The following is a 14,479-nucleotide window of genomic DNA, read 5'->3' as shown; positions in this document are numbered from 1 at the left end:
ATGCAAGGTTAAACTGTTTGTTTTGCAAAATAAAAATAAGTCCTTTCATTGATTAATAGTCTCAATTAAAAACACCTGGGATTTGGAGAATATGATGCTCATTACACTCTAATTAAGTGTAATCAGGTATAGACTGAAGCATTTCCATTTCAGTTTGCTGTAGAACTGGTGTCTGCTCCTCTGTGACATATCAAATTATTATTTCCTTTATTAGAATTTAAATGTCATAAAAGCACAAGTAATTGTAAACAGGTTTGAACCTAATTTACAAACTACCTACAGTAAATAGTAAGGGCAATGATTGTTTATACTGTAGATCCCTTTCTTGAAACATATGATGAAGAAGTCCTTCCTGCCTGTGCTATATCATCCATTAACATCCCTCAAACTCCAAACGCCCTAACTACCTGTTAATGGTTTGAAACACTTGTGACCTGTGTTGCAATTTGTGATGAATTTTCAAACAATGGCACTGAATAAAATCAGAATGAAAAGAAGTGTTTTTTGTCTAACAGTTGTCTAACAGCATCTATAATATTGAAGAGATAATGCTGAAATAACAGAAAGTAAAAGAAAGATGCAACAGTAGCATGTTTCTTAAATCTAATATTTAGGAATGTCACATTTTTCTTAGTTACCATTCATGGTCATATTTACAGTGTACACAATAGGCTGGTTCATAACACTTACACACTCCACTTCTAGGACACTTGAGTTAATTCATGGGTCATAAAAAATAACATTTTAAGTAATTAATTCTGATTAAATCTGCCATTTAAATAGCAAGACAGGCACATCTTGCTCTTAAAGGGAGTGGGGGATAACACTGATTGGTTTCATTTATATAACATTCTAAACACAACTATGATTAATTAAGAAACTACATAAAACCTCTTTGCACCTTGTGCCTTACTTTGTGTCCAGATTATGCACAATTTAAATAGTAAAATGGAGTTGGACAAAGCATAAATGCCCGTGCGCCACGCATTTTTATAGATCATCTGAAAAGGGTCCTGTATATCCAAAACATCAAAGGTCAACTTCCTTGTGACATCATAATGTCCTGCAAAAACACTTCTCCCACAGTCCATCAGGACTTTGCTTGCAGGCCGGAGGGTGGCCACTTCAAACTCATGATCGCAAATTCCTCCACTGCATCAGTGAATTTGTCACTGTGGGATTGAGGATAGAGTATAGAGGAGCTGGTGAGGAAAGTACGTATGAAGTACAGCGTATTATCAAGAGCCTAGTGCATACACAGCATCACAAGCATTGTACTCAGGCCTTGGGTTAGAAACATCCAAAACACATCAATAAGTCTTTATCTCAAGCACACAGGACTCCTACAGCTTCCACTCAACCTACTGGAGGAAATGCATATCTACACTAAAATGAATATTCCCATAACTGCCTGAAAGAGATTTAAAACAACTTTTCAACAGACATACCAATATTTCATGCCTGTACAGATTTGATGTAAAGCTATAATCTTTCCATGCGATTTCCATAACTACTGTTGTCCTATAGGTCAGGACATATTCTTAAAAAAAACTTGCTAGCACTAATATGTTGTATTTTTCTCTGCAATAATCCTTTTTTTTTTTTTTTTATCTCTGACCCTTTTGGGTTTTGAGTGTGCTGTCAAAGTAAAATGCAGTTTAAGTTCTGAATAGTAAAGATAAATCAAAGGGTAATTGAGTTAGGGTAGATCAATTATGAGCAGATGGCTCCTAAAGGAATGTAAAATACAAACAGAACAATCAATATCTGTTTAATGTCTGTTTTTCTGTCTGGTCTCAGTAGAATTATGTCACAGTTAGATCCAAACAGTGCCACCAAGAGGCTAGTTGGCAAACACTACTACATCTGCCTATTTTCTCAGAGAGGGTCACCCACACAGCACTTGAAAATCAGCATTCTGGAAATGATATGTGTGGCCTCACTGAAGTTCCCATGTGTGTTGGAAGTAACACATAGGTATCTACAACCTCCACTAAGCTAATAGTAGAAGGTGGAAATGACAAGGACTGCAGTCCACGTGGAAGTGTCCATTTAAAACTGTGAAAGAAACTGGACAACTGCAGGACAATATCTCTAACAATTTGTCTGTTTCTTCTTAGGGAAATACCAGCAAAATGACTGATTGTTAATTTTAAAGCACTCTTGGTTTTCTTTGAGCATATAATATTTTTCTTAACATGTTATCTGTTTTAGATTTGATGGAGTGGACTCGATTATAGATTAGCTGAACTTTACAAGGGTATTTGGGGAGGGGGGTTGTGATAGCATCAGTATAGATTTCACAGGATATTATAGTAAAATATTTCTTATGTGTGATGAATGTAAAACAGGATTTAACTTAACGAACAGCACAGTTAAAGTGTGCATTTGTTTGGCTTTACAGTTATATGAGCGAGAAGAAAGAAAAATAGGTGCAAGTGTAGGGCAATATTGGGACAATATCTGCTGTTTACAATGATAACTTTATATGAGAAGAGGAGGGGAAGAAAAGCCACAGAGGCATAGTAGGGGCATTTACTCATCTGATCCATTTTAAGATGACGTACATTAGAAGGAGGGAAGCTTTTGCAATTGAAAATCTATATAAACCAGTGACAACAGTAAGCCAACATATAGGCACTTAAGCTTGAGGGATGGAGTTCTCAGCTCTCTGTTTTGGCCTGATCCTGTCTCTGGATTTGTGCAAGCTGAACTCAGCTTTCGCTGGGGGTGATCTGAAACAAAGGGCTGGGCTTACAGAGGGTAAGACTAGTGCTGAGGTCACCACTGAGGCCTCATCTATAAAATGTAAGCTCCAGGGTACCACTCGTCTGCCTGCATTCTCAATGGATGGTGACTATGTTATTGGGGGTGTTTTCTCCATACACACCTACATGCAAACAGCGAAGCATAACTACACCATCACACCTGAACTACTAAAGTGCACAGGGAGGTTAGTAAGAGGGAGAAGTCAGGGATGTTAGACTCGGGAGAATAGAAATATTCTGATTTGTATGATGTGGTTGCAATAATGTTACAAAACTTTTGTGTAGTATTAAAAACTTACTTAACAGGATAAAACATTTAAGTCTTTAAAAAATTGTTGACTAGTGTTAAAGTCATGTATTAAAATGCCTGTGAATTTTGGACCGATATCTAATTCTGTGTTTTGACTTTTGGTAGTCAGATTGCTGTTATAGTTACAGTACAGTACACAGTTTATAGTTGTGGGAAAAAAAAAAAAAAAAACTAACCAGAAAATAACTAATTTGTGGTACTGATAGATTTAAAAAAAAAAAACGACTTGTTTTATTTTAATCAAGTCCAAAATCAGTATTTTGCCATTTAAATTGCAGACATGTTCATACAAAGTGTGACTGTATAAAAGACACAAAAGGTCTTAACTGAAACTGCTGAAACACTGAACGGGATTAAAAATACCTTTAGAATTAGATGACTGTTTTTAATCCATGCATTAAATTCCTGTGAATGTATATCTCATCCTGTGTTTTGAATTTACATGGTCATGCAACTCTATATTGTAAATTTTGTTTAGAGTCCAGAGCAACTATCGCTTTTTATCCATGATTATGAATTGCAGTTCTTCATTATTGTATTTTCCTGTTGAAATTATGAATTGTCCTCATCATATGTAAATTTCAGCAGTGATATGAGTGTCTGTGTGCAGCATTGACTCCCGTGAACTGCGCTTTTCACGTGCAATGGTCTTCGCCATTGAGGAGATTAACAACAGCACAGAGCTGCTGCCTGGCATCAAGCTCGGTTATCAGATCCATGACTCATGTGCTGCAGTGCCACTGGCAGTGAATGTGGCATTTCAGCTTTCAAATGGCCTGGACCCGGTGTTTTACACTGGTGACAATTGCTTGCAATCAGGCATGGTGATGGCTATTATTGGTGAGTCTGGTTCCACGCCATCCATCAGCATGTCACGCATCATCGGGTCCTTTAACATTCCTCAAGTAATTATTTTGACTTTATTGCAAACCAATGTGTTTAACAAAGGCTGGTACTGATTTTTCAGACTGTCCCCATTGAAGAATTACACTGTCTTTCTTTCAGGTGAGTCACTTTGCCACTTGTGCATGTCTGTCTGATAAGCAGCAGTACCCGAGTTTCTTCAGAACAATTCCCAGTGACCAGTTCCAGGCTGATGCACTGGCCAAGCTGGTAAAACACTTTGGCTGGACCTGGATAGGTGCTGTCTGCTCAGATTCTGACTATGGCAATAACGGCATGGCATCTTTCCTGGACGCAGCTCAGAAGGAGGGAATCTGTGTGGAATACTCAGAATCTTTCTATCGGACCCACCCACGCAGCAGGATCCAGAGAGTGGCTGAAGTTATCCGCAGGTTTCTTCATCACTGATTATGATTTTGTTTCTTGAGCTGATATTGACCGTCTCCATACAAAATAGCTAAAAATGTTTAGACAAATATTAAAAGGGAGATTTTTGAGTAATTTTAGGGGCAAATTTGAAGTGTATTTCATCTTTTTTTTCAGTACCTTTCATCGCCTTGTGTCAACTATCTGTTTTACTTTAGTTTTATCTATTTAAGTGTCATTTTCATATTTCATATTTTTCATATTAATTCAATATGATCAATTACAATGACTCGCCAGGTCGACGGCAATGGTTGTTGTGGCGTTTGCAGCTGCTGGAGATATGAGGATTCTGCTGGAGGAGCTGCTGCGAGAGCCTTCTCCACCTCGCCAGTGGATAGGGAGTGAGGCCTGGGTAACAGACCCAGATTTGCTAAAGTTCAGTTTCTGTGCTGGAGCCATCGGATTTGGCATCGAGCAATCTGTTATTCCAGGTCTGAGAGAATTCTTGTTAGATCTCTCTCTTGCTAAAGTGGCTGCCTCTCCAATGCTCACTGAGTTCTGGGAGGATGCATTCAACTGCAGGCTGGGAAAAAGTGAGAGAGTTGTATAACATGTATAACTTGGTTTCACAATACCAACACAGGTGTCCTAAGCACAAGCACAAAGTATATAGGACATCAAGATAAAGATTAAAAATTGTACTTACTGGCATGTATCAATTACTGTAGGTCTAATTGGGGTTTTCGATCATTTATGTGTTTTAAACATGTCAAAGCAGATCAAGGGAATTGTGGAAATCTTTTTTCATAAATAGGACTGACTGTCTTGAAACTGATTTGTGTTAATGTCAGCTGGTAGACCTATACATGAAGTTTAAAGAAAGACAAAGAAAAAGATACTGATACAAGATGACACAACAGTAAACAGCAGTCAACATAAACCGTAGCCTACTTTGAAAAGTAATGGAAAATAAGCCTGTTTTGTGCATGCATTAGGACAATATGGAAATAAGTCTCTCCAAGGCATGTTTGGCAGTTGGAATATAAAAAAGAGATAAAACACAATGAATAAAAACAACAAAAATAATAATGTAGTAATGTTTGTCAAAGCCAAAAAAGTCATTTGCTCTTTTGCTGTGTTTCTAGGTGCAGCCATAGACAAGAGTGTGTGTGATGGAACTGAAGACATATGGACGCTCCAGAGCCCGTACACAGACACATCTCAGCTCCGAATCACCAACATGGTGTACAAGGCTGTTTATGCAATAGCACATGCCATTCATAATGCAGTGTGTCAGAACACTAATTCTACAATCCAGTGTGACAAATTCACCAAGATAGAGTCCAAACAGGTCAGGTGAAATGATTAAGTGAACACCCCATTTTTTCTGTAAAGATTAATGTTCAATTTGTTTTTTCCATTCTCTTGCTCACTCTCTTACTTTATTTCATCATAACAGGTTTTTACTCAGCTAAAGAAAGTAAATTTCACCCAGAATGGTTATGATGTGTCATTTGATGATAATGGGGATCCCGTGGCCAGATATGAACTGGTTAATTGGCAAAAGAGTGAGAGTGGCAGCATTGAGTTGGTGACAGTAGGGCACTATGATGCCTCACTGCCGGTGGGCCAGGAGTTCCGCATCAACAGGAACCTCACCTGGGTGGACGGTGGCACAAAAGTAAGGGTCCCAAAATCATTTTAACATTGAAACTTCAAATGTCGTGATCTAACCTAACAATGTGTGTACCTTGAAAGAGATCCCGGTAAGTTTTTTATAATTGCTCTTCTTATAACCACTAATTGTGGAGAGATCCTTTCCTAAAACAATTCTAAGGAAATTGATGTTGATGTTTTGGGTAAAAATCTCTTCCACTCTTCAGTCAAAAGTTTGAGATTGACATATTGTCACAAAAAGATTGAATTTGTATTTATAGTGTTACTTTATAGGATAAACATTGATTTGTCCAATTCAGACTGCTGGAGCCTCACGTTAGCTTTAACTGAACTTTAGAAGGCATTTTTACAGTACAAACAAGTACATATCAGCATGTGAGTATTGTTTTAGATAGACTTTGGACTTATCCTTCAAAAGCCATACCGCACGTCTTAATGTGTGTGTTTGTATGTGCCAGGTTCCAGTGTCAGTGTGCAGTGACAGTTGTCCACCAGGAACTCGTAAAGTGCTGCAGAAAGGAAAACCCATCTGCTGTTATGACTGTATACCATGTCCTGAGGGAGAGATTACGAATGTCACAGGTATCATTTTCCAAATGCATATATATTACACAGCATCAAATATATGAATACGACAAGTCCTTTTTGATTTATTGTTTCAGATTCCCCTGACTGTTTCCCTTGTCACAAGGAGTTCTGGCCTAATGCAGAGAGAGACACTTGTTTCCCCAAACCTGTAGAGTTTCTTTCCTTTGACGAGGTCCTGGGAATCATCCTGGCTGCATTCTCAGTTGGTGGTGCCTGTCTTGCCATTATAACAGCAACTGTCTTCTTTCGGCACAGGACATCTCCAATTGTCAGAGCCAACAACTCTGAGCTGAGCTTCCTGCTGCTCTTCTCTCTGACTCTGTGTTTCTTATGTTCATTAACTTTCATTGGAGCACCCTCTGAGTGGTCCTGCATGCTGCGCCACACAGCGTTTGGGATCACCTTTGTCCTCTGCATCTCTTGTGTTCTTGGAAAAACAATAGTAGTCTTAATGGCCTTCAAAGCTACACTTCCAGGTAGTAATGTCATGAAATGGTTTGGGCCTCCACAGCAAAGGATGACTGTCATGTCTTTCACATTCATTCAAGTTTTAATTTGCACTATTTGGTTGGTTCTCAGTCCACCTTTTCCAATGAAAAACCTCACCATATACAAGGAGAGAATCATCCTGGAGTGTGCATTAGGCTCAGCTGTTGGGTTCTGGGTTGTACTTGGGTACATTGGTCTACTGGCTGTCTTTTGCTTTCTGTTAGCTGTCCTCGCCCGGAAATTACCTGATAATTTTAATGAAGCCAAGTTTATCACCTTCAGCATGCTGATATTCTGTGCAGTCTGGATCACATTTATCCCAGCATATGTCAGCTCTCCTGGGAAATTCACTGTGGCTGTGGAGATATTTGCCATCCTGGCCTCCAGTTTTGGACTAATACTGTGTATATTTGCTCCAAAGTGTTTCATCATATTGTTTAGACCAGAGAAGAACACCAAGAAACATTTAATGAACAAAAATCAGTCCTAAGAAACCTTAGGTTTAATTAGTTTAGTTAAGTTATACATAACAACACTTATACTGTGCACATTCAACAGTCTTCACCTAGATGTTTTAAATATTTGCACATAAAAGTTGTTAATGGAAGTGCTTATTATTTTTATTTCATTACTATTTTTTGATTGTCCTTGCAATATAGCATTGTCTTATTTTATAAAAAATCTTATGGGCTAAATAAAGTCTAAATTCATAACAATAATGTGTAGAACTGAGTCAACTTTTTCATATACTTATTTCAAATATAACCAAAGTTGACCAATAAAAATGAAAAAATATATTGTACTTGGAGGTCATAGAAATACCTTGGTCAAGAGTTCATCAAACATCACTAGGTAAGGTCATCTTCTCTCTCATGTATAGTAAGCTACAGTGGTGGAATACTGAAATAGTTAGCTTTGTGTTAAGTTTGGAGTGTTTCTAACCCTGCCTGGGTCACCTGGATGATGGTTATGGACTTGAACCCCATCCTCACATATGGGTTCCCAAGTGTCAGTCCAATTTTAAGGCCATGTGAGGCTATTGGAGGCCTTTCCCCAGGGCTATAATCAGGTTAAGGGGCAGGGAGCTCTGCCTGGGGTGTCTGGAGAAGGGCGTGAGTCCCAGCTAGACATCCTATTCAAAAGAGTGCCAAATGTCAGAAAATGAGAGTTCGATTTTGGCAATAACACTGAATGGGGTTCCCACATATCAGCCCAGCTTTGGGTCTGTGTGTCAGCCTGTGAGCCTGCTGTAGGCCTCCACACAGGGCCAAAGAGCCAGTGTTAGCAGCTGTGGATTGGGTTTAGTGGCTCTGAGCCCTGCACACAGGGCACAAATACAATACAGTATATATAATATATAATAAAGTATAATGATATATCCAGATTATAAAGAATACTCATTAATTCTCAGTCATTCTAATTTATACACACACAAGACCTATAGACATGCATCGGAGAGATGTCAGAGCAATGGGGCTGCACATATACATGTACATAGATATACTCAGGTGCCCCGAGTTTCAATGCCTTGCTGAAAGGCGTCTTGGCAGTTCCCAGGAGATGAACCGGCACGTCTCCAGCTACCAGTCCTGTACTTCAGTCCATGCCAGACTTGACCAAGCTACACTCTGGTTCTGGTTGTATCCCCATATACACACTTAGAAAATATTTCAATTCAGTATTTTTAAAGTGTGGCATTAGTACTTTCAATTACTAAAAGATCTGAATACTCCTCCCCCCCGGTAAGTTGACGTACAGGAGAAGGAGGGAAGCTGTTGTCTGATAGTCTATTTAAGAAAATGAAAACACATATGCAGCCGATCCACACACTGACACTTGACGGATGGAGATCTCAGCTCTCTTTGTTAGCCTTATCCTCTTTCTGGATTTCTGTGAGCTGAATTCAGCTCTTCCCTTGAATGGTTTTGTGGATGATTTGAAACAAAGGGCTGAGTCTACAAAAGATAGGATTGGCATTGGGGTCAGCACTGAGGCCTCATCTGTGAAATGTATGCTGCAGGGAGCCGCTCTTCTACCTGCGTTCTCAAAGGATGGTGATTATGTTATTGGGGGTGTTTTTTCCATACACCACTACAAACAGACAGTGAAGCATAACTACACCACTATGCCTGAGCCAGTAAACTGCAGAGGGAGGTTAGTGAGTGGGAGAAGTGGTGGATGAACTGTGGTTAAAAACAGTTTTGATTTGTTTGAAGTGCTTACAATCAGATTACAAAGTTGTGTAGTGTAAAAAAGAAATATTTTATTAACAGGTCTCAAATTAAGACCTTAGAAGTAGTTGAATTTTGTCAAACTTCTGTGATTGTTGGACTGATATCTAATCCTGTGTTTTAAATTGTGGTGGTCCGTTAACTCTGTGATATATGATATTTGGCTCACAGATGCAGTGCAGTATACCAGTAATGTTCATAAATGTGATTTGAAGTTCTCCTCTATTGTGTGTTTCTGTTAAAATTATGAATTGTTCTTATCATTTGTAAATTATTAGACTGACATTAGTGTTTCTGTGCAGCATTGACTCCCGTGAACTGCGCTTCTCACGTGCAATGGTCTTTGCCATCGAGGAGATTAACAACAGCACAGAGTTGCTGCCAGGAATCAAGCTTGGATATCAGATCCATGACTCATGCACCTCAGTACCTGTCACAGTGCATGTGGCATTTCAACTTTCAAATGGCCTGGACCCTGTGTTTTACACCAACAAAAATTGCTTGCAGTCTGGTATGGTGATGGCTGTTGTTGGTGAGTCTGGGTCCACGCCATCCATCAGTATGTCGCGCATCATCGGTGCCTTTAATATTCCTCAAGTAAATATTCTGAATTTCTGGAAAACTATGTGTTTAATACAGGCCAGTAAGGATTTTTTGTCTGTCCCAGAAAATATTTACAGTGCTGATATCCTTCAGGTGAGCCACTTTGCCACTTGTGCATGCCTGTCCGATAAGCAGCAGTACCCGAGTTTCTTCAGAACAATTCCCAGTGACCAGTTTCAGGCTGATGCACTGGCCAAGCTGATAAAACACTTTGGCTGGACATGGATAGGTGCCGTCCGGTCAGATTCAGACTATGGGAATAACGGCATGGCGTCTTTCTTGGAAGCAGCGCAGAAAGAGGGGATCTGTGTGGAATACTCTGAATCTTTCCGTCGGAACCACCCACGCAGCAGGATCCAGAGAGTAGCTGAAGTTATTCGCAGGTTTCTCCATCAATGATTGTGCTTTTGTTCCTTGTGCTGACACTGACCTTCTTCACACTATAACACAATAAGTCAAATATAAGATGGCACATTATTTTATCATTTTAGTGGAAAAATTTAAATATGTCTTTTCATGTTTATTTCTCTCATATTTATTATTGATATTGTTATAAAAATATAATTTCTGAGACAAATACTTAACATTCACCACACCAAACAACTTAAATGTTGTCTTTTATTTCTTCCTGTTAATAATCTTGATACTTATAATCTAATGCACTCATAATTTCTCTTCAGGTCAACAGCTATGGTTGTTGTGGCATTTACAGCCTCTGCAGAATTGAGGATCCTGCTGGAGGAACTGTCAATTGAGCCTTCTCCACCTCGCCAGTGGATTGGCAGTGAGGCCTGGGTAACCAACCAAGATTTGCTGAGGTTCAGCTTCTGTGCTGGAGCCATCGGGTTTGCCATTCCGAAATCTGTTATTCCAGGTCTGAGAGAATTCTTGCTGGATCTCTCTCCCACTGTAGTGGCTGCCTCTCCTTTGCTCACTGAGTTCTGGGAGGATGCGTTCAACTGCAGGCTGGGAAAAAGTGAGAAAGTTGTTCTGACTTTTAACATAGTTGCTATTCACTGTTGAGTCGTTGTGATTTGTTTGGTTCATTATCTGTCTGAGTGGAGCCTCCTGTGTTAAATAATCAGCAACTACTTGGAGATCAAATCCCAGATTTCTATTGAGAGGGAAATCTATTGATACTGAACAAAGGCGGAAACAGGCTCTCTGCTGTCTCGTGTTTTACCCTGCAGTGATTTTCCAATCCCAAAATGAAGTCCTAATCACACTAACACAGTATATAGACAGTGTCTGGGACACTTAGTTAAATAAAAATCGTAACAATAACTTTAATAACTGAAAGTACACATAGAGTTTACTGTATATGCAAGTATGTATGTAGGCCTAATAAGGCTTTTATATGGACAGTGATCAGATTATTTATGTGTTATAGATGCATAAAACAGCCTAAGCAGTTGATAATTTAATGAAAAGTTGACTTTTTTTTGTCTAACATGAGTATGATTATCTGATGAGTGATCCTTGTTAATGTGACTTTAAAAAAGAAGAAAAGTACCGGACACAGACTGAAACAGTAGCTGTAAAAAAAGATACAGGCATGTCTATAAAAGCAGTTTGAAATGTAATGTAAAAGTAAATATGTTTTGTTCATGACTTAGAAAAATATTTTTAAAGTATTACCTATAAGTAAAATACTGGTATGAGTTTCTTCAAAGGATTTTTAGTGGTTGAAATAAAATAAATAGAAAACAAAACAAAATTAAGCTCATAAGAAAAAATACTTATGTGATATCACTGTTAAAGCTAAAACCACCATCCTCTGTCTCTGTGTTTTAGGTGAGGACATAGACAAGAGTGTGTGTGATGGAACTGAAGACATACAGACGCTCCAGAGCCCATACACAGACACATCTCAGCTCCGAGTCACTAACATGGTGTACAAGGCTGTTTATGCAATAGCACATGCCATTCATAATGCAGTGTGTCAGAACACTAATTCTACAACTCAGTGTGACAAATTCACCAAGATAGAGTCCAAACAGGTCTGTCAAATCAAATAAATAAACACATCAGTAAACATCTTATTTTCATCAACTTAACTTTTATGAAATTAAATACTTTTTCTTATTTGGTTCCCCCTTTCTCTCCCTCCCTGTCTTACTTTATTCCATAATTACAGGTTCTTAATCAGCTAAAGAAAGTAAATTTTACCCAAAATGGTTATGATGTGTCATTTGATGCCAATGGGGATCCTGTGGCAAAATATGAGTTGGTTAACTGGCAGAAGAGTGAGAGTGGCAGCATTGAGTTGGTGACAGTAGGGCACTACGATGCCTCACTGCCAGTGGGCCAGGAGTTCCGTATCAACAGGAACCTCACCTGGGTGGAGGGTGGCACACAGGTAACTCAAAAGCAGCATTGTCATATATTAACTTTCCCCCCAATCCATACTGGCTGAGAGGAGATTGATACCTGACACAGTTCTGATCTAAAAGACAAACAAAATCCACAGTTTTAATTTTGTTTAGAAAATACCACACAACATTCAAATATAAAAAGTCAAGACATTTCAGCAGTCTGAGACACACAGATCAGTGGGGTATCAGCTTAAGTTAGAGCATTTCTTGCATGACATACCCAGTAACAAACAAAAAAGAAGATGTACAAAAAAAAAAAGATTGCAATATTGAAAGATTATTATTTTATTTGTCAGAGTGCTGAAGCCTCATTTTAGCTTCATTTGAGCTTCACAATGCATTGACCCCAAACGAGTGCCATGGATTTTGCCTCACATCATCTATGTTGGAATAGCTTTAGGAAGGAATTACTTTGTGGCAAATATGAACAAAAGGAATGGTCACATTGGGCCAATAAGAATTTCAACACATATTTGCATGTGATTATTATATGAAGAAGGACTTGAAAAAATGTGAAACTATCCTTTAATTCTGAGTGCTGCTAATTGCACATAAAATGTGTAATTTTGCTTGTATCTATGTGCCAGGTGCCTGTGTCAGTGTGCAGTGACAGTTGTCCTCCAGGAACTCGTAAAGTGCTGCAGAAAGGAAAACCCATCTGCTGTTATGACTGTATACCATGTCCTGAGGGAGAGATTAGCAATGTTACGGGTAATTTTTTGTTTATCATGCATATCTACAACATCAAATATATTACTGCTAAAATCCCTTTTAAATTTATTTTTTTCAGATTCCCCTGATTGTTTCCCTTGTCCAATGGAGTTTTGGCCAAATGCAGAGAGAGACACTTGTTTCCCCAAACCTGTAGAGTTTCTTTCCTTTGACGAGGTCCTGGGAATCATCCTGGCTGCATTCTCAGTTGGTGGTGCCTGTCTTGCCATTATAACAGCAACTGTCTTCTTTCGGCACAGGACATCACCAATTGTCAGAGCCAACAACTCTGAGCTGAGCTTCCTGCTGCTCTTCTCTCTGACTCTGTGTTTCTTATGTTCATTAACTTTCATTGGAGCACCCTCTGAGTGGTCCTGCATGCTGCGCCACACAGCATTTGGGATCACCTTTGTCCTCTGCATCTCTTGTGTTCTTGGAAAAACAATAGTAGTCTTAATGGCCTTCAAAGCTACACTTCCTGGTAGTAAAGTCATGAAATGGTTTGGGCCTCCACAGCAAAGAATGACTGTAGTGTCTTTCACATTTGTTCAAGTTTTAATATGTACTATTTGGTTGGTTCTTAGTCCACCTTTTCCAATGAAAAACGTATCTATATATAAGAAGAGAATCATTCTGGAGTGTGCATTAGGCTCAGCTGTTGGGTTCTGGGCTGTACTCGGGTACATTGGTCTACTGGCTGTGTTTTGCTTAGTTTTAGCTGTCCTCGCCCGGAAATTACCTGATAATTTTAATGAAGCCAAACTTATCACCTTCAGCATGCTGATATTCTGTGCAGTCTGGATCACCTTTATCCCAGCATATGTCAGCTCTCCTGGGAAATTCACTGTGGCTGTGGAGATATTTGCCATTCTGGCCTCCAGTTTTGGATTAATACTGTGTATATTTGCTCCAAAGTGTTTCATCATATTGTTTAGACCAGAGAAGAACACCAAGAAACATCTGATGAACAAAAATCAGTCCTAAGAAACCTAAGGTTTAATTAGTTTAGTTAAGTTATACATAACAGCACTTATGCTGTGCACATTCAACAGTCTTCCCCTTTATGATTTAAATATTTACACATAAAAGTTCTTTGTGTAAGTGCTTATTATGTTTGTTTCATTACTATTCTTTAATTGTCCTTTCAATATAGTATTGTCTTATTGTCCAAAACATGTTATTGGATAAATAAAGCCTTAGCTAATAACAAAAATGCGTGGAACTGAGTTCTCTCTCAACATTTTGATGTAATTAATTCAAATATAACCAAAGTTGACCAACAAAAATGGAAAAATATATTGTACTTGGAGGTCATAGAAATACCTCTGTCAAGAGTTCATCAAACCTCACTGGGTAAGGTCATCTTCTGTCATTTATAGTAAGCTACAGTGGTGGATTATTGAAATAATTGGTGTGGTAAGCTTGGGTCACCTGGATGATGGTTATAGACTTGAACCC

General features: G+C 38.8%; 2 protein-coding genes across 2 annotated transcripts; both read left to right on the top strand.

Annotated features, from left to right (window-relative positions):
- Nucleotides 1–2,654: 2,654 nt before the first annotated feature.
- On the top strand, nt 2,655–7,670 carry LOC146328863 (extracellular calcium-sensing receptor-like). Its single transcript, XM_084716700.1, is given in 9 exon segments — nt 2,655–2,953; nt 3,689–3,983; nt 4,084–4,373; nt 4,645–4,940; nt 5,493–5,698; nt 5,807–6,028; nt 6,483–6,606; nt 6,687–7,601; nt 7,660–7,670. Coding segments are annotated over 9 exon segments (2,658 nt in total).
- Nucleotides 7,671–8,944: 1,274 nt separating this feature from the next.
- Nucleotides 8,945–14,005, top strand: LOC146328862 (extracellular calcium-sensing receptor-like). The gene is made up of 8 exons (XM_084716699.1): nt 8,945–9,255; nt 9,635–9,929; nt 10,029–10,318; nt 10,616–10,911; nt 11,730–11,935; nt 12,073–12,294; nt 12,898–13,021; nt 13,101–14,005. Exons 1-8 carry the CDS (start codon nt 8,945–8,947, stop codon nt 14,003–14,005), a joined length of 2,649 nt encoding a protein of 882 aa, XP_084572825.1.
- The last annotated feature ends 474 nt before the right edge of the window (nt 14,006–14,479 follow it).

Source organism: Lutjanus erythropterus, chromosome 4 (assembly GCF_056507025.1).
Source record: "Lutjanus erythropterus isolate fLutEry1 chromosome 4, fLutEry1.hap2, whole genome shotgun sequence".
Lineage (NCBI taxonomy): Eukaryota > Metazoa > Chordata > Actinopteri > Lutjaniformes > Lutjanidae > Lutjanus > Lutjanus erythropterus.
Note: the sequence above shows the minus strand (reverse complement) of the source record. Positions and strands in the feature narration are given on the sequence as shown.

What these genes read in the sequence shown, in the direction of transcription:
- LOC146328862 (XM_084716699.1), top strand. Translation starts at nt 8,945, where the DNA reads ATGGAGATCTCAGCTCTCTTTGTTAGCCTTATCCTCTTTCTGGATTTC. An exon ending in CCAGTAAACTGCAGAGGGAG is followed by an intron (nt 9,256 to 9,634) that starts GTTAGTGAGTGG and finishes GTTTCTGTGCAG; the next exon opens with CATTGACTCCCGTGAACTGC. An exon ending in CCAAGATAGAGTCCAAACAG is followed by an intron (nt 11,936 to 12,072) that starts GTCTGTCAAATC and finishes CCATAATTACAG; the next exon opens with GTTCTTAATCAGCTAAAGAA.